Source organism: Pseudogymnoascus destructans, assembly GCF_001641265.1.
Source record: "Pseudogymnoascus destructans isolate 20631-21 unplaced genomic scaffold scaffold_3, whole genome shotgun sequence".
NCBI classification, from domain to species: domain Eukaryota; kingdom Fungi; phylum Ascomycota; class Leotiomycetes; order Thelebolales; family Thelebolaceae; genus Pseudogymnoascus; species Pseudogymnoascus destructans.
The window spans coordinates 690,314-708,338 of record NW_020167522.1 but is presented as its reverse complement, the minus strand read 5'-3'; the positions used below and the strand labels follow the sequence as shown (position 1 = coordinate 708,338).

Genomic DNA, 18,025 nt, shown 5'->3' with positions numbered 1-18,025 from the left:
ATGACAAATGGCGGCACTGCCCAACCTTGAGAACTAACGCCTTGGATTACTGTAACCCATTCCCGATTGCCAGGCTGCACCTTTTTTGCCTTTGCCCGCCCATCTGAGCTCGTTACTACCGTTGCGCTTGAGATGACGCCCATCATAAACCCAGTCTCATCAAAGTTGTAGATATCTGCATTGTTGATGCCATACTTTAGAATTGTGTTCCATACAAGCTCAAACCAGCCACGAATGACTTCTGGATCTTCGCACTTAGCCCTCTGGTAGTCGTATTTTCGCTGGAAGCGTGTCCGGAGCTCTACATGGCGCTTAACAAAGTTTGAAGCCCAACGTGACCCGACGCGTGGCGCGTCGCATGTTGCAATCAGTTGATTTGCCATATCTTCAACAATAGACAACTGAGGAGGGAACCCTTTAGCAGCTAAGTCAAGTATATACTGAACAAGAACTGATTCCTCTAGGTTACTTAATTTCTGTAAGTTGGCTTGGATATCGCGTTGTGAAGGTACGCCTTGTAAACGGTGACATAGCTTGCGGTGGTCTACGGAATAGATCCTAGCTGCAACTTGAAGGCGCAAATTTGGGTTGCTTTGCATAGCTTGGATAGCTAGCACTAATTTCTTTCATCATTTTTATGGTGCATGTTTTGTTGTGGAGGAATTTAACATTTAGTTGGGGGGGTTGGTCACCGCATAATTTTGGCACTTTCGCTTGTTTGGCACTTTCGTTATACATGCACGTTACCTCCTCTGTTAAGTTAAACCTTTATGTAAGAAACCTCTATATATCCTATTGCTTAGGAAGTAGCATTACACCTACCTATACGAATTAACATCTTAGATAATTAACACCTACTCTCTATTCCCTAGCTATATAGTCTTTAGACAGCTCTTTACTACTAAGCTTATAACTACCTTTGTAGTAGTAATAACTCCTATTATGAAAACTACTTCATTAAAGTTATAGATATCCTACTCTAAGATTCTATATTTTACAACTATGTTTCATATAAGGGAGAACTACCCTTTAATTATCTTTAGATCTTTACATTTTACTCATTTATAATCATCTTCTAAATAAACTTTGCTTTGATTTCTATACGACACTTTATGAAGTTAGTAGTCTAGTTTCCAAATAGGGCTCTTGCCTTGTTTAGAGAGTAGAAGGTCTGCCATTTCTTACATAGCCTATGGCTAGGGTGGAAATCCACTTGAATCTAGGTCGAGAATGTACTAACAAAGAGCTGCCTCTTTGTACAGAGTTAACTTGTGTGAATTAGGGGTAGTGTCACGTTAAGAAGTAACATGTTAAGTTGTGTATGTAGCGACTCAAATGGGATGTCATACGACATTATAGCAGCTCGGATACTTTGAATATAGCCTTGTTTGATTGATTAGATAGCTAGAAGTATCCTACCCTCTTGATTAGAGGTTTTAGCTTGGGTTGGTGTTGCCATAAGTTGAGTTTTGTCAAGTTGACGCTTAGGTGACCAGCTCGCATGTGAAATACGCTAGCTAATTAATTAATTAATTCATAAATAACTTAACTTGGCTAAATATTATTAATTATTATATGTCTGACTTATTTTTGTTTGTGTGCATTTTCTCTTAGCAGTAGATTTATGTCGTGTCATGCATGTAGTCTTGCGCGTGGAAGTTGCATATCGCCCGAGGTGACTCGGCCGCCGTGGAGCAATACCATGAGTCAACACCGCGCATACGATCAATGATGGCTCATAATGGATCACAAGAAAAATGAGTATTATCTATTTTTCGCCGCTTCAATTAAAAATTAATAATAAGCTGACCTAGTATGATATAAACAGCAACGGGACTCAGCGAAGCACTAGTTCCCTAACCATCAACTCCCGCAAACAGGCAAACAGGGAAACAACACCAACATCAAGCGTCACTTCCCAGCAACAGCCTAGACCCTAAAATACACTGATTGCACCACCCCTCACCCCCTCACCACTCACCACCCCGCCTTACGAAACGAAACCTAACACGACACACCCCCCACAACAATGGCCATAGTCACTTCACCCACTTTACCCACTTCACCCACGCCAGCCCTACCGCGTCCGCAAGCGCCCTCACTTCTTCAGGTCAGCAGCCCCGCTCCCTTTTTCCCTCCCCCCAATCCACGGCCGTTGATCCTCACCGCCTCGACGGCAAAGGTGACTCGCATTGACGCACCGCCCGTGGTGCATAGTTAGTTGATCGATAAGTGTGTGGTGGTCACTTGACCTTGCTGATGCGTTGGCAGATGCGTGTATGGCTGCTGGTGACATCGTGGCCGGGGAGTGCGGTTCCGGCTGGCTTGGATACGAAACGTGGGAAGGCATGTAGGTTCTATGGGACCGCTGCGAGTACGTATTGCTGGCTTTTTGTTGAGGGTGTGGTTTTGATACCGCCGATGTTATTGGTGGAAAGGGGCGCGTCGAGGGTTGCGTCATAAGGATCTATTGTTGGGATCCGAGAGGCGAGACTGCGGGCCATCGTCTGATGGCGATTGCGATCGGGGTTGTTCGCATGATATCGATTCCTGTGCAGCTCGATTGCTCGCATGAGGTTGTGCACCCTGGTTGCAGTGCACCGCAGAGTTTCGTACATGTATCGCTTCTCCAAGGATGATCGATTCATGGAATGAATCGATACTTGGCATATACTCGTCACGTTATTTTTACATCTAACCATTATCACAACCCAGCTCCTCGGCCTGACTCCGTCGCCAGCGACAGTTCTTCAACCCCCCAATCCAAGACGCCCCTTACCACTTCGCGCGCCCACGCAGTAACGAAGCCCGTTCCTTCGTCGCGCGTTGTGCCCAAGCCAATTCCTCAGGCACAGACTGAGGACCCGAGAGAGTTCCAGCTTCGGCCAGATTAGGCGGCGCTACAAGCCCCGGGAGCGCAAATCTGAAGATGGTGGTGTCATTCTCGAGTTTGATTTGAAGCCGTCGGATCCGGATTTCCCGTTTGAGATGACCGCACTGGCGTCCTTACTTGCGGTGCCACAAGGCTATCCAGAAGAGTCGCCGAGAGGATTAGGAATAGCGATATCCCCAGGGGGTTTACCAATGTGGAAAGGGGATTTGATGGGTTAGTGGAGGCTAGAATACGAAGTATGACGTTGCTAGCATTGATGGGAGCGCTGTATTAGAACCTCGAGGCCTTCTTGGGTGAGAAGAAGGCCGAGACGATAAGCTGGTGGCCAATGCTGATAAACGGCATCTGGAAAACTTAACTGTGAGGACGGTACACACTGAAGTTCTGTCATCCACTACTAAAGGGAAAGCTGTCCAGGCGCCGAAACCGGTGCAAGCTCCTTGTCCTGAACCTGTGTAATATTCTAAGGTCCAAAAGGAGGAAGCTCAAGCCAAGAGAAACTCGGAAACGAGGCAGCTTAAGGCAAGACTGGGGCGATTGCCCCTTTACAAGAAGTCTGGAGATGGAATTGCCTATACTCTGCTGGTTGAGCCACGCAAACCAGGCGAACTCCCAGTACCTCTTCGGTCCATCAAGACGATAGTCTTGTTCGTGCCGCTTCTGTATCCATTGCAGAATTGTCGCATTACGTTGGAAGGCGTGAAGCCTGAAGATGCAAAGGCAACAGAGGCAGAGGAGCGTGCAAAGAAAGAGAAGGATACGACACTGATGGGCCATGTTAATTTCATGGCTCAAAATATGCATGTTCTGGCTAAGACACCACCGTTGCGAAGTCCCGTGATATCCATGGTGTCTCTGCATCGCTCACACTTGATTGTTAGATTTAAGACCGTGGTTTCGAGAAGTTCGATGCCATAAATCTCAATGAAGGGAAACGATAACGCTGTCCCTCATTCCGTTGTGTCAAGAGGTTAAAGGGTTTCTTGATCGCCCTCGCTCTCTTCATCCATTCTGGTCGTGGCATCTGTCACAGGGGTAGACCTTTTTGCAACAACCAAACATAAACCAACGGTAAGATTTCGCGTAGTGCGTGCAGCGGCCATTCAGTGGGAGTGGTTCGCCTGGGTGGAGGTGAAGCATGTCCCGCTTCCGCCGGGGTCCAGACGCAGGCATGGCGGCAGAGGTGATGCGCAGGAACTTCGGTGCGGTGAGTTTAAGTGTCATGGAGGCGTGGCAGTGTCGACAGTTGATAATGATGGGAATGAGGAAAGGGGACAAGAGATAAAGCCGCGATGAGCCGCAAGGATCCGAGGAAGTATAAGAGGAGGGGAGGAGGAGCACTGGCGAAGAAGAAAGATTAGGCGGGGCTTTGCGGCATGCTAATGTTGGATACGGATGCTGCTACCGTGTAGGATAAGAAATTACGATAATTCATAGTCAAAAGCTGGAATCCAACACATACCGTAAATTTGGTCCCAATTGCGATTTTGTATACTGTAAACTAAGATACCCCTAATGCTCTCCCGTTTCTTGGCGCGGCGAGGCTATATTTTAAGGCATCAACTAGTTGTTGCCTGATATGAAATTTTGGCGAGACATCAAGTGGGCGCGTTTATCTGGATAGGGCCGCGTTGAAGCAGCATATAAGGTGTTTTACCACACCGATACATATTATACGCCTTTCGAAGCTTTTATCGAATTACTCTACAGCTAGTTGATTTGCAGGAGCAGCTCCTGCGACCTTCAAGATGGCGATGAGTATGTCCCCCCCACCCCTGAAGATAGCTTGTGGTGCGGATTGCTAATGTGGTTCTTCTAGACATCGATATGTCCCAGGGTAAGAAACTCCCGATAGAATCGCTTTCGATTATACTGACGGTGTGGTATTATAGCTCAGGTCGTGAAAGACGAGCAAGGCCGACCATTTATTATCGTTAGAGAGTACGTCCTCCCTGCGGCTCCAGACCCCTTCATCAGGAGTCAAAGCTTACCCATATCTCAGTCAGGGAAAGAAGAAGAGACAACATGGCAACGAAGCTGTCAAATCTCATATCCTTGCCGCCCGCACAGTCGCCAACATCGTCAAGACCTCATTAGGACCCCGCGGACTCGACAAGATCCTCATTTCCCCAGACGGAGACATCACAGTAACCAACGATGGTGCCACCATCCTCGGCCAAATGGAGATCCAAAACCACGTCGCAAAACTTCTCGTCGAGCTGTCGAAATCACAAGACGATGAGATAGGTGATGGAACAACGGGTGTTGTCGTTCTGGCTGGTGCTTTGTTGGAGCAGGCAGCTGAGCTGATTGATAAGGGAATCCACCCTATCCGGATAGCAGACGGCTACGACCAGGCGTGCGATATTGCTGTTGCAGAGCTGGATAGGATCGCAGACACAATTGAGTTTTCGCCAGATCACAAGGATAACCTGTTCAAGGTGGCACGGACGAGCTTAGGAAGCAAGATCGTGTCGAAGGCACACGACCAGTTCGCCCAGATCGCCGTTGACGCCATTCTCTCCGTCGCCGACCTCGAGCGCAAGGACGTCGACTTCGAGTTGATCAAGGTGGACGGCAAGGTTGGAGGTTCGCTTGAGGACTCTCTGTTGGTCAAGGGTGTTATTGTGGACAAGGACTTCTCGCACCCACAGATGCCGTCCGAGGTTCGCGATGCCAAGATTGCGATCCTGACGTGCGCGTTCGAGCCCCCGAAGCCGAAGACGAAGCACAAGTTGGACATCACGTCGGTGGAGGAGTTCAAGAAGCTCCAAACCTACGAGAAGGACAAGTTCACGGGCATGATCAAGCAGATCAAGGATACGGGAGCTAACCTGGTTATCTGCCAGTGGGGTTTCGATGACGAGGCGAACCACTTGCTGTTACAGAACCAGCTGCCCGCTGTAAGATGGGTTGGCGGCCCGGAGATGGAGCTTATCGCCATCGCGACAAACGGCCGCATCGTGCCGCGCTTCGAGGACCTCTCCGAGGCGAAGTTGGGCAAGGCTGGCGTTGTCAGGGAGATGAGCTTCGGAACCACGAGGGAGAAGATGCTCGTGATCGAGGAGTGCGCCAACACCCGCGCTGTGACCGTCTTCGTCCGCGGTAGCAACAAGATGGTGCGTCCCCCTGTACCTCTGCATATTGAACCTCAAACACGTGACTAACAACCAACGACAGATCATCGACGAGGCCAAGCGCTCCCTCCACGACGCCCTCTGCGTCGTACGCAACCTTGTCCGTGACAACCGCGTCGTGTATGGTGGTGGTGCCGCCGAGATCGCGTGTTCGATTGCCGTCGAGGACGCGGCTGTGTCGTCGCCTGGCCTGGAGCAGTACGCCATGCGCGCCTTCGCCGATGCGCTGGACCAGATCCCAATGACTCTCGCCGAGAACTCTGGCTTATCGCCTATCGCCGCGCTGGCGAGCATCAAGAGCCGACAGGTGACGGAGAAGAACTCGAGGCTGGGTGTCGACTGCATGCAGACGGGGAGCAACGATATGAGGGATGCGTTTGTGATCGATCCGCTCATTGGGAAGAGGCAGCAGCTTATGCTGGCGACGCAGCTGTGCAGGATGGTGTTGAAGATCAATAATGTGATTATTGCGGGGACCGGGGAGGGCGATTATTAGGTGGGTTCTCTCGGGATGGCATGGGGGCATGTACAGTATCATAATTGGGATGGCTGTGTATGATGGATAGATAGTGTCTATCTATAGATGAAAAGCTACCAAAATGGGACCACGAATTAGAGGAGCTTTATGTGTTCTTTGTGATCCAGCATGTCTTCCTATTTCCTGCAGTTTGAGGTTAATTTTGTTGCGATTGGATATCTGTAAGTTATTTATGCGTTTCATGTTCCTGAAGTCCTCTCACTGGCCTGGTTTTATCCCTTCAGTATATCGAGGGTTTGTAAGTTTCTTTGGTCTAAATTGTATCTCAATAGCTACACCAAGCTGGTGCAAAGCAAAAAATGTTTTGATCAGCTGCATAGTGCTTGACGAGACTGTTGCATTACACAGTTACTTGTGAATTCAGGATAATCATTTTGCTATCCCAGTGGGAGCATGGCAAGATTGAGAATAGAGGTAGGGGAGCACTAACCCAAAAGTGTTGGGTCGAACAGCTCTGTTCTGTGGAGTGACTATTTTTTGGCTTAGAGCCTCTTGACGCTCCTGCCTCTTTACTCTTGACCCCCAGCCGCCTCCAGCCGCTTCTTCCCAGCCGCCTGACTTCAATTTGGCACGTTAAGCGTTAACCTGTAACCCGGCTGCCTACGCGTGAATAAATTTAAACTTCACTTTCACTCCCACACACTTCCTCCTTTTCTTCTTCAACCTCTTTCCAACAACTTTGTGAATACCTCTCTTTCAACCTTTTTGATCTTACACTTCACTTCTATCATAAACCTTTTCGGTCACTGAATCTTCGAATAAACCTACTCCGACAAACTGAGTTCACTTCGGCGTTTTCAGCTTCTCATCATACAACCCTCGAGCTTGGTCCTCAACTTGTCTTCTCAACTCTTTCGGACATCATCAAGTACGTTCTGAAGTTTTTATTCAATCGAAAGCGTGAAGATGTACCAATAACTGACATAGTCAACTAGATTTGGTTTCCGACTCAAATTCACTTCCCGAAAACACCAACACCCATCTCACATACCTCGCCTTCTCTTGCGTGTTATCCAAGACTTTCTACCAAGATACCCATTCTCTCCTCGAGTTTGATTCCATCCAGTGTTATTTAACCCTGGCAATGAATCACATTTGCATCTTCCTGTAAGTCCCCAAGATCATTCACTCTATTTTGATAAGTCACTGATGAATAATCAACACTAGTATTTGATCGTGAGATATACCCTACTGAGCCACGATGTTCTCTACTCATGCAGATAGATCCAAAATGGGTCGCCAATCTGACAGAGCCTCGTCTATGGCTCGAAATGCTGGTCCACCCCGACAGCTCCACTCGACTCCGCAGACAAAGCCGAAGCCTGGGCAACAGATATGCAAGAATTATATATTGGGTCGTCCATGCCACAAAAGCCCTAACTGCAGATACTTTCACGATGACGAAGCTCGTATTAATTGGGAAAATTTGAAGCAAGACGAGAAGAAAGTTGGCAGTGAAGCACACAAGGCATTGATGATGTCCGACACAGCAAAGCTAACATCATCCAGCCTTGCTGTTCCTTCTAAAGCTGGAACTGCCCCCCCAAAGCAAATTCTCACGAAGTCAACAGTATCACAAACTGCCTCAACTTCCGATACCTCGCCAAGCGTGCCTTCCACTGCCACTACTCCCCCCACCGACTACGTGCATCCGCATTTGCGCAAGAGCTCCAACGGCAGTTCAAACGCGAGTCAATCGTCGAGCATCGATTCTGCTGTGGGAAAGCTGAGCTTTAATGAGTGGAATCAGTACCGTGCAGTGTTTGCTGCGTCTTTTATCCCACGACTCGCCGAGAGCACCACCATGGTCGGCCAAGACCACCTGGACGGAGTTCTCAAATACAAAACTGACATGCTCACTTCCAGCACTGGGACTGTTCCACTTCGTGAGCAAAATGTCAAATTGCTCGCCGCAGCCAAAGAGAACGCGCCGGCCTTTATCAGCAGGTTGCCTGTCCATGTTACAAAGAATATTGACCGCATTGCGGGTGGCATTGCAGCTACTGCTGGATTTTTGCCTTTCGAAGCTGGTGCGGGCGTAAAGCCTGAGGGAATTACCGATGAAATGTGGGCGTTTATGGGAGAGAGAGACATCAAGAACTTATCCATTTCAACCAACTCTAGCAAAAGATCTAGAACTTCACGGAAGTCAATCAATATCACCGCAAAAGTCATGGGTTTTATCCATCGCCGTGTTAATACGGCTGACACTCCTACACCACTCGGTATCGGTCATCCGGCATACGACAGCGGCTCTGAGAAGCCACGGGTTTGCCTGCCATTTGGAAATCGTCAAACTAGTCCAATGAAGCCTGGATCTCCCTTGGGCCAAGGCCAACCTGCCTTTGGCCTTGGTATTATTCACGAGGCTCCTTTGAGCAACCTTCCCAATGCCTCCAGAAATAATCCGGCTGTCCTGAAATATCAAAGCCCGCAGGCAGCTGCCGTTCGCGACAATTCGGCTCACATCAATGCTTGGCTGAATGCGGCAAAATTCATTGCGGCCGACGACAAGGCTATTGAGGAGGAGAACATCATCAGAGCAAAGGAGGCATCTTCTCAAAGCAGAGTTGAATTTGTCGCCAAGTTTGTGCCTCGACAAGCCACAGTAACGAGCAGTTCATATGGGGAAGCAGTTTCAGGCGTCAGGCTCTTGAGCCGCCCAGCCTTCCCAGTTGTATCGAATGCAGTGGCAGCGACCAAGCCATCGAATGGGCTAATAGAAGCTGCTCATACACCGGCTGGTGCGAAGACAGGCATAAGCTCAGAAAATTCTTGGAATAGCGTTCTCCAGAATAGCAACTCTCGCCACCAGGTTCCAAAGGAGTCTGTTAGCTATGGACGGACAATAATGGCCAAAGCTGGCTCCATGAAAGCCGAGTTATGCATAAACTATATCCGCGGATTTCCATGTTACTATGGCAATGAATGCGATAGGTACCATGATAATGAGCTTCGCAACACTGCTATGATGCAACCTTGCATGGAATATAACAGTGGTCAGCTCTGTCACAATCGGAAATTTTGCACGCTCTATCATGACGTGGTCATTCATAACAAGAATAGAAAGGAGATGACGGTGGCCCAAAAGGCTACCGAGGTGATTTATGGCTCGTCCATGGCGCCTGCGAATGCACCAAGATGCCTCGAGTTTGCTCTGGGCCACGAATGTCCTCGAATGCCTACCTGCACACTTTACCACGATACAGTTTTCCGCAACGCCACCAGATTCGCGAACGACATTTGCTTCAACTTTCTTCTGGGATTGCCTTGCCACGCTGAGACGTGCAAGTATCGACATGATATCGACCTTCGAGACACATTGAATGGGGTTCGATCGTACCGATCGATGCCATTCATGGACGGTGCTTGCTCGAACAAGACCGAGACTTCCAGCAATGAAAACCATAAACATACACAGGAACGTCCCAACGTGCTGGATCCAATCACCACCGCCATTCCCGTTGCCATTAGAACCACTGCACCGCTGTGCCTCAACTATCTATTTGGCACGCGCTGCAATGCTGGACCCAATAATTGCAAATTCAAGCACGAAGAAGGTCTTCGTGCGCAGGTGATGAAGAACAGCTGCAGAAACTTTGTTTTGGGGTTCATTTGCACGGCGGATGGAGGGTGTAGATTCAACCATGATGTCAAGCTTCGCGATACGTTGAGAGAGTATAAGCTTCGCCAAGTTTCCGCACAGGATATCTACAAGGTCGATGCTAAGGGTCATCTCTCTCAAGAAATCCAGAAATGTACTCAGGAAACCAAGAAACTAAGCAACTTGGCTGAGAAGAAGGTTGTGGTTAGAAATGCATCCATTAAACCACCCTCGCCAGCAAAATCCGAAGGTGCAGCTGCTTGGGGGAACTTTGCGGCGCATATTGCAACTGGAGATGCAGAAGTTGCCACACGCGCACGTACGAACAGTTCGGGAGGATCTCAGACTAGCCTTGTTACGGTTTTCAGAGACAGGACTGATAAAGCTGTTGGCAAAGCACCGAAGGCCAAAAAATCCGGGAACATATCCGTGGTACCAGGAAAGAAATCCACGTCACGAGTCGTTTCAATCACCAGCCGCGAAGCCTCAAATACGAAGCCCATTGCCGCAAAGGAGGTGATTGAATCAGGCAGTAGCAATATTTCGCAGCCCGTTGTCAACAACACTCGGTGCAATACGAAGCTCACGAGATACTGCCCCCGATTCCACGGCGGGAGATACCACTGTGAGAATGGAGATAAATGTGACTTTGTCCACGATCCGAAGTTGCAACAGATCTACAAATCTAAGGATCCAAGATTTCAAAATACGAAGCCACCAAGACACGGTGCCAAGACCAGCCAGTATGACTGCGGGGCTTGGTAAGGGCATTTCGATTTGTCAGATATACTATTTGGTGTTTGGGTATGTGGACTAATATCGTATGGGTAGGAGCTTAACGATAGTTCCAATGGCACCTCCAACGAAGGCCAAGGGGCAATTTGTTCGGTTTCCTCTTCTACCCGCAGAAATTCGTCTGAAGATATGGGGCTTTTGTCTCGCCCTTCCATATTCTCCGATTGTACACCAGCACTTCAAGAATGTGCGCAGTACAAAGCCTACGGCAAAATATGTCTGCTTCACTCGACATCCTCCTCTCCTCGATACTTGTAATGAATCACGAGTTGAGGCATTGAAATACTTTTCACTCGGACTTGGGACTGTTACATCTCCACCGCGAACTTATATCAATTACGAGGCATCATCTGTTTACCTCTGCACTCGCCGCTCGGGCTATTTTGTCCCTATGATGCAATCCCTCCTTCCTGTCGATTTCGCCAACATTCAGTCCTTGACTCTCAAACTACGAGATTGGCTCATCAACGACGACTGCGTTTTTCGAGACGCCATCTGGAAATTTACGAATTTGCGGAGGCTGATGATGCTCATTAGCACTAGAGATGAGGATGAAGAGTTTCGCACTCCTGTAGCCAAAGATGTTCTCATGTCTGCTTTGGCATGGCAAGCTGATGAGTTGAACCCTGGGTTTAGGATACCAAATATCTATATTATGGTTCTCGATGGCCTGGAGATCGACTCAGATCCTGAAGAGTACGCTCCGGCCTCTACCAGAGGCGAACGAATTGCAGACCACTTTCATGAGCTTCAGATCCAGGCGCTATTTTCCAGCGCGGTCTAATGGCCAAAAGGGCGACATTGATGTTGTATGCAATGCTACTTTCAAGAATTGTTTTATACTTGGTTTCTTTTTTGCGCGGATATGAGGTGTGCCGAAGGGATTGGAAGATCTCACACCTGGATGCTATGGAACTTTGTGGCAGAGTTTATGGGTGGTGCATTATGGATGGCTGGAGAAATTTCATTTCAAAAGTTTCTTGTTTTTGCGAAGAGCTGTTGTTTATGAGAGACGGGGTCTGGATTCTGCGTGGTGAGACTTAGATTAGCCAATCCTATGAATCTGACAAAACTTCCACAATCTCCGTCCATACTCAAGTCAGTCTGGTTTGCATTCCCCATACCCAAATAATATACAGCGACAAGCCAACCCTCATCCGTTTCCACTATTTCAAGCCTCTTCAAATCATCCCAGCCATCTAGTCCACGACCCCTTTCCTGCGTCAGGAGCCTTCGGCACCACCTTCCCCTTCTTGGGGTGCCCTTGAGAACTGGGCCTCCTGTCCTTCGGCGCACCTTCTGCTCTGTCTTCCGTCTGAGGGCACTGCTTCGACACTTCTCGATTCGCAGGCGAATACTCGAGGGGGTTATTACTGTGATCAGCCTATGCGGATCAGCATCCTTCTTTCATACAAATAGAAGCACAGCTTCGCAGCATCTCAAAAACCGGGGAGTATTGAGTAAGCTAGCTCACCTCGTGCTCTCTCGCCGCCTCTTCCCTCTCAAGCTCCGGCCGCGTAACCTTCGGATCGAAGCTTTCCTTATCCTTCGCCGTGCGCTGATCGTCGCTCGATAGCGTGTACTCGTGCGTCTCGCCGGTTGTATCGCGGGTTTCCTCCTCGGGAGGCACGGGCTTGATGATGGGCTTGATGATGGGCTTGAGGATCGATCTGACGGATGGTGGGATGTGGACTGCACGCGTGTGCGGGGGAGATGGGCGGGCGTAGCGGGCTAGGTGGAGGGACGGGCGCATGGTGGGGTGGGGTGAGGTTTAGTGATGCTGTGAGGGGTGTGGAAAAGTGTATAAAGGATATTTGATAAGAGCTCAAAGGTTGGATTCTACGATTTTCGCGAGAGAGGGAGATGAATGGAAGGAGCGAGGTTGCTATCTACATGAAGCTGTTTGCTGGTAATGTATAGTTATGGTCGGAAATAACGTCATAACGCGGGCTCACATTGTCGGTCGAGCGGTTGACCTAATTTCGTCAATTATTATTGGCCATTGAAGCCACACGGCTAGATGTTAGTTAGTTGTGATCATTTATTTTGTTCTGCATGGAATTTTATTGAGGTTTCTGATGATATTTTGTTTATTTATATGAGTTCTCATCCATGGTGGGGTTACGTTACCCGGACCACTGTCGTCCTGTAACCCCACCTTGTGTCATGCCTTCAGGGTTGCCACAGGTGAGCACTACTCAACATATTCCGCCTCAATTTAAATAATACCCTCAACTCTCCTGTTGCAAGTCTCGCTGAATTAATACTCCTCAAACGTTGCCACTTCACCAGTAAGTTAACCCTCCCACGACCCCCTCCAACCCCCGCTGATCCCCGTAGTGCCTACCACTATGTACTTCGTGCGCCACGCGCAAGGGTTCCACAATCTCACAGCGGCAAACCACTCCATGCCCGACCCCCTCCTCACAAAGCACGGAGAATCCCAATGCGCCGCCCTCGCCGCCTCCTTCCCCCACACCGAGCGCATCACACACCTCGTCGCCTCCCCCCTGCGCCGCACCATCCTCACAGCCCTCCTCTCCTTCCCGTCGCTAGTCGAGCCCCCCAAGTCCCTCAAAATCCTCGCCCTCCCAGAACTGCAAGAGACGAGCGATGCACCCTGTGACACTGGCAGCGCGCCCGAGGTCCTCGAGCACTACTTCGGCCTCGGGCAATGGGCTGGGAAAATTGACCTCTCGCGCGTGGAGGAGGGGTGGAACGTCAAGGGTCCCTCGAGTCCGTGGAGTCCTGCGCCGGAGAAGGTCGAAGCGCGGGCGGCTGTATCGCGGCGCTTTTTGCAGGAGCTAGGGCAGGAGTATGAGGAGCGAACGGGGCAGGAGGCCCATATCGCGGTTGTGACGCACGGGGGGGTTTTGCACTTTATAACAGAGGATTGGACGGGATTTCACAAGGTGAAGGGGACGGGGTGGGAGAATACCGAGTGGCGCTCTTATGTGTTTGGGGAGGGGGAGAAGCAAGAGACTCTCGTGGAGACGGGGGAGAGTTCTAAGAGGCGGGCTGGGAGCAAGATTCCGTTGACGGCGGATGAGGAGAGGGAGTTGAATGCGAGTATTGGTGGGCTGAAAAACTGAGGTTTCTGGGATATGATATTGGGAGTGTGATAGTGGCAGTGTCGGCGCTTTTGAGCAATTGTGTTTTCTGCGATGAATAGATAACACCATAGACAGGCTCTGGGATAGAACAATAGAACAATAGTCAATTCATATCATTGGTAGTTTATGTGTGTTCATCCAAATTGTTTTGGGGTTGTCTACTTGTTTGAACACGATGCGTAAATTCTCAAGACCCAGATGCGAAAACGACCAACTAAGATTTGACAGAGGTTGAATGAACTGGTCTTCTTGTGTTCGCCGCCTCGACCATTCGCAAAGCATAACCTAACATTTAAACAGGATTCTATGTCCTAGCCACAATCGGAACTGGGCATACTTTACTTGGTTGCTGTCATCATCCGCAGTCAACCCAATGAACAACATCATTATTTTATTATTGGCTGTAATGGTATGTTTTGGGAACGGCAGCTTAACATACGCAGGCAGTAGTGGTGAGAGGGGGTGACGGTGACGAAGAGGGGCGATGGCAAGAAAGGGGATAGTGAGAAACAAAGGGGTGGCAAGATATGCGATGGTAAGAAGGGGAGTGGTGCTTGCAGCTGCTCCGTGTGATGAGATGAGAGATCGGATTTGCAGGCTTCGTTTGCACTAACGATGTAGATAGTATCCCATGGGGATGTTGCCGTTGTTTGATCACTCAAATTCCGGAGCTTCTAGATGACGCAGAAGTGTCTGCCCGCTTTGCAGCAGCAGCAATATCCCTCAACTGCTAGGCAGTGTCTTTCGCGGCTGCCTCCATTCCCCCTTTCGCTCAAAGTCTCCCGCGCTTACTACCTCAGCCTCAGCAAATATTGGGCTGCAATTAACACAGAGCTATCGACCGTTGATGTCGGAGACAATGCGATGATTGCATCCGCATCCGCTACGGCAGATGTATGGCGAGCCGGGATTCGAGCTGAGCAGAGCTATGCACATCGACGATGAAATTGACAGCATACTTGGAGTTAACCCTGGCCACCCGCTCCGATTCTTACTACCACTCCATTTCTTGCCATCATTCCGTTTCTTACCGCCGCTCCATTTCCCACCACCACTCCCTTTTCTACCTCCGCGTAGCTACTCCCGGCGCCCCTGAAGAACCACGATGGCTCGAAGAGCCGGATGCAATAGAAGCTGGCATCTTGAGAAAGGTCCTTGACGAACTGGCATAAAATCACTGCAAAATAATAGCTTAGTTTGGGATGATGCCCAATGTAATATGTAATATGGGTGTATTAGGTATTTATACTGTACTGTACTATATAAAGCCAGCACTCAACCCTCCGATCGACTGTTGAGATCTGACTGTTATCGCCCAATCAATCCCATCCTCCTTGCGTCCTATTTTATATCCCGCAAAAAGCCCATCGCCCAAAGATGCGAAAAGTTAATAAAACACACTGATATACAAAAACCCTAACCCGCTTGTTTTCAACCGGCCAAAATTAAGGAAACAATGCCAAGAAAACTCCCGTCCTGGTATATATGTTCAAAAGCCTTCGCCGGAAGTACTCTTCCTCTATCTTACTCCCCCTTGTTTCAAAGTGCTTCGAACCGACAGCTAGCGGAGGCGCCTCAGTATGGCGGGTACGTTCTCCCCCCAGCACGTCCATTCTGCGCCGCAATCATATTCCCCTGTCGCCTCCCCACACCCCCATTCGCATTCTCATGTCCAGCACCCCCATGAGAGCCCTGTTGCATCTGCATGCCCCCATTATTCCCCTGCTGCATCTGCATCCCTCCATTACCACCCTGCATCTGCATTCCCCCACCATTTCTCACCGCGCCAGGGTTATGTGAATACGCGCCCATCGGCGCCTCCGGTGCTCGCGACGACCCCTGTGATAGCTGCTCCTGGATCTGCGCACCGGCGTAGTGCTCTTCATCCGCGTCAGCATCCGCATCCGCATCCGCATCGCCATCAGCATCAACGTCCATATCGTCGCCCGCCCCATCTGGCGGCCCATTCTGCAGCTGGCCACTCAAGCTGCGTTGCCCCTGCATCCCCCCACCGCGACTGCTACGCACGACCTCGCGCCAGCGGCCAACGGCAGACTCAATACGCTTCTGCAGGTTCTCGTCCGGATCGCTGAGACTCCATCCGACAGAGCCGCCGCGCAGTCCCATCTCAGCCAACTCGACAGCCGTGCGCTTGCTGATGTGCATTGTGCTCGGTGGCCGCATCTGGAACTCGCGAGGCTGCTGGCAGCGACTGAGATACTCGACCTGCTGGTGCAGATGCTGGTTCTCCTGTGCGCTAGCCTCGAGCTTCTCGTTGAGCGAGGTGATTTGCTGGTCCTTCTGCCCCACGGCGCGGGCGAGCTCGAGTTTCCAGAGCTCGGCGCGGTTGGGCGGCGGGAGGGACATCCAGAAGGAGAAGGAGGCGTGGACGTGGGCGTTTACTTTGTCTTCGAATTCTTGGGCGCTGGCGTTGAGAGAGGCTTGCATGGCGGGGCTGGCGTGGTGGGCGTAGAGGACGTCGTCGGGGTGGGGGGGTTTGGCGTTGTTTATGGCACGGGTGACTCTGGTGTGGTGGAAGGCATCGCGGAAGAAGTTCGTTAGGGAGTCGTATTGGGGTTCGACGGGAGGTGTGATGGTCCAGGAGGTCGAGACGGAGGAGAGCGGTGTGAGCTGGTTGATTGTTGGGGGCGGAGGGAGGCAGGTAAGGCAGAGTGTCGGGAAGTCAAGGGAAAGAGGGTCGAAGTCGAACGGCGACTCGTGTGGTTGAACCGTTGCGCTGGGATATAAGTTAGTTCGGTGTCATAGACGTGGGTAAACTTGGAACTTACACAGCAGCCCTGATGCTTCCTAGAATCTCACGAAGTGCCAATTCCGCTGCCCGGGCGTTATCTAGTGCCTCTACCATCTTCTGCTTCTGATCAAATGTGCTCTTTGCTAGCATGTGTCTATTTGGGAAGCGCTTTCCCTCCCTATCACTACCCTCGCCGCTATTCAAGTCATTCCGCTGATTCACAAGCGGGATATTGTTAATAACCCCTGTGCTATGCCAAGTCGCAGCATTCAGGGTCGTCTTAACCTTCCCCTTATGATCTACCATCGGCTGCCTCGTCACCATGCTTGGGCTCTGCATCGGCGTGCCATTTGTATGTGGGCTTCCGCTCGCCCCCCCGCGAGGGGTCCCGGCGGGAGTACTGTCGCGCCGTGAAGTGCTGTTGCGGGGCTGTCGGCGCGTGATGGTGCCGCGCATCTTTCGGATCTCGTCGACATCGTGGACGCCATCTGCAGGTTTGGGGTTCTTCTCTTTGATGTAAAGGTCGAGATGTCGGCCGAGAGATGAGGAGGTGAAGGGCTGCTGGCAGAAGGGACACGACCTGTCCTTAGGGGCGTTGTTGGGGTTGGCTGCAGGTTTGGAGATGGAGGAGTCGGCGGCGGACCCTGGAGTGGAGATTTGCTCGGCCATTACGCACTGAGATGTAGGAGGCCTCCGTTGAGCATCTGTGGGTTCGCTGTTGTATTTAATAAACGAGGTATAAAAAGGGGCAGAAAAGAAAAAGAAGATGCGTCAGCGAAAGATCGGCAGTGGGCACGCTGAAGAGGTGAATAGGAGGAACAGCACAGTATGGAGAAAGTTTAGGTTGGGAAGATCTTTCGGGAAGATGCGAATGATAGGGGACGTGCATTCGGGGATAATTGCGACTTAGCGTTGATTGGACGAGTGAGCGGGTCCAGCGGATTAAGTAGTTCGGACTTAAACCCCAATTGTTTGACAGACGCTCGCTTTGGGGGAAATAATGCTAATGAGCATGCAGGTTACAGTTCACATTTTTCGGGGAGCAAATACTCCACTCAACACATACTTTTACTACCTCTACTGGATCGAGAAGTTCAGCTACGCATGGATTTATTTTTTCTTGGCTTTTTGTCCTGCAGGTTTGGTCATCACACAGGCCAGGCACAGTAATCACCACCCGAGACAAGACAAAT

General features: G+C 50.2%; 8 protein-coding genes across 8 annotated transcripts; 6 read left to right on the top strand and 2 right to left on the bottom strand.

Moving 5' to 3' along the window:
- Nucleotides 1–2,029: 2,029 nt before the first annotated feature.
- VC83_01541 (uncharacterized protein) lies at nt 2,030–3,780 on the top strand (the record flags this gene model as incomplete). The annotated part of the gene is made up of 5 exons (XM_024465216.1): nt 2,030–2,216; nt 2,272–2,350; nt 2,856–3,015; nt 3,371–3,730; nt 3,775–3,780. 5 exons carry the CDS (start codon nt 2,030–2,032, stop codon nt 3,778–3,780), a joined length of 792 nt encoding a protein of 263 aa, XP_024327239.1.
- Nucleotides 3,781–4,031: 251 nt separating this feature from the next.
- VC83_01540 (uncharacterized protein) lies at nt 4,032–4,254 on the top strand (the record flags this gene model as incomplete). The annotated part of the gene is made up of 2 exons (XM_024465215.1): nt 4,032–4,100; nt 4,165–4,254. The coding sequence occupies 2 exons, from the start codon at nt 4,032–4,034 to the stop codon at nt 4,252–4,254; spliced, it is 159 nt and encodes a 52-aa protein (XP_024327240.1).
- A 279-nt stretch (nt 4,255–4,533) lies between these two features.
- Nucleotides 4,534–6,704, top strand: CCT5 (chaperonin subunit epsilon subunit). Its single transcript, XM_024465214.1, has 5 exons — nt 4,534–4,651; nt 4,713–4,730; nt 4,786–4,834; nt 4,896–6,012; nt 6,074–6,704. Exons 1-5 carry the CDS (start codon nt 4,642–4,644, stop codon nt 6,524–6,526), a joined length of 1,647 nt encoding a protein of 548 aa, XP_024327038.1. The 5' UTR covers nt 4,534–4,641; the 3' UTR covers nt 6,527–6,704.
- Nucleotides 6,705–6,862: 158 nt separating this feature from the next.
- Nucleotides 6,863–12,042, top strand: VC83_01538 (uncharacterized protein). The gene is made up of 4 exons (XM_024465213.1): nt 6,863–7,436; nt 7,504–7,675; nt 7,736–10,933; nt 11,004–12,042. Exons 3-4 carry the CDS (start codon nt 7,770–7,772, stop codon nt 11,749–11,751), a joined length of 3,912 nt encoding a protein of 1,303 aa, XP_024327037.1. The 5' UTR covers nt 6,863–7,436; nt 7,504–7,675; nt 7,736–7,769; the 3' UTR covers nt 11,752–12,042.
- Nucleotides 12,043–12,840, bottom strand: VC83_01537 (uncharacterized protein). The gene is made up of 2 exons (XM_024465212.1): nt 12,442–12,840; nt 12,043–12,351 (listed from the first exon to the last, which is right to left on the bottom strand). Exons 1-2 carry the CDS (start codon nt 12,718–12,720, stop codon nt 12,154–12,156), a joined length of 477 nt encoding a protein of 158 aa, XP_024327040.1. The 5' UTR covers nt 12,721–12,840; the 3' UTR covers nt 12,043–12,153.
- Nucleotides 12,841–13,176: 336 nt separating this feature from the next.
- VC83_01536 (uncharacterized protein) lies at nt 13,177–14,185 on the top strand. The gene is made up of 2 exons (XM_024465211.1): nt 13,177–13,258; nt 13,308–14,185. Coding segments are annotated over exons 1-2 (753 nt in total). The 5' UTR covers nt 13,177–13,257; the 3' UTR covers nt 14,060–14,185.
- A 573-nt stretch (nt 14,186–14,758) lies between these two features.
- On the top strand, nt 14,759–15,252 carry VC83_01535 (uncharacterized protein; the record flags this gene model as incomplete). Its single annotated transcript, XM_024465210.1, has 2 exons — nt 14,759–14,974; nt 15,046–15,252. The coding sequence occupies 2 exons, from the start codon at nt 14,759–14,761 to the stop codon at nt 15,250–15,252; spliced, it is 423 nt and encodes a 140-aa protein (XP_024327042.1).
- Nucleotides 15,253–15,296: 44 nt separating this feature from the next.
- On the bottom strand, nt 15,297–17,658 carry VC83_01534 (uncharacterized protein). Its single transcript, XM_024465209.1, has 2 exons — nt 16,870–17,658; nt 15,297–16,817 (listed from the first exon to the last, which is right to left on the bottom strand). Exons 1-2 carry the CDS (start codon nt 17,499–17,501, stop codon nt 15,656–15,658), a joined length of 1,794 nt encoding a protein of 597 aa, XP_024327041.1. The 5' UTR covers nt 17,502–17,658; the 3' UTR covers nt 15,297–15,655.
- Nucleotides 17,659–18,025: the final 367 nt, after the last annotated feature.

Excerpts from the sequence above, each read along its gene's own strand:
- CCT5 (XM_024465214.1), top strand. Across the intron at positions 4,835-4,895 it reads CCATTTATTATCGTTAGAGA|TCAGGGAAAGAAGAAGAGAC; the intron begins GTACGTCCTCCC and ends CCCATATCTCAG. Across the intron at positions 6,013-6,073 it reads TCCGCGGTAGCAACAAGATG|ATCATCGACGAGGCCAAGCG; the intron begins GTGCGTCCCCCT and ends AACCAACGACAG.
- VC83_01538 (XM_024465213.1), top strand. The coding sequence starts at position 7,770 with ATGTTCTCTACTCATGCAGATAGATCCAAAATGGGTCGCCAATCTGAC. Across the intron at positions 10,934-11,003 it reads CAGTATGACTGCGGGGCTTG|GAGCTTAACGATAGTTCCAA; the intron begins GTAAGGGCATTT and ends TCGTATGGGTAG.
- VC83_01537 (XM_024465212.1), bottom strand. The coding sequence starts at position 12,720 with ATGCGCCCGTCCCTCCACCTAGCCCGCTACGCCCGCCCATCTCCCCCG. Across the intron at positions 12,352-12,441 it reads AGGCGGCGAGAGAGCACGAG|GCTGATCACAGTAATAACCC; the intron begins GTGAGCTAGCTT and ends TGATCCGCATAG.
- VC83_01534 (XM_024465209.1), bottom strand. The coding sequence starts at position 17,501 with ATGGCCGAGCAAATCTCCACTCCAGGGTCCGCCGCCGACTCCTCCATC. Across the intron at positions 16,818-16,869 it reads GGAAGCATCAGGGCTGCTGT|CGCAACGGTTCAACCACACG; the intron begins GTAAGTTCCAAG and ends CTTATATCCCAG.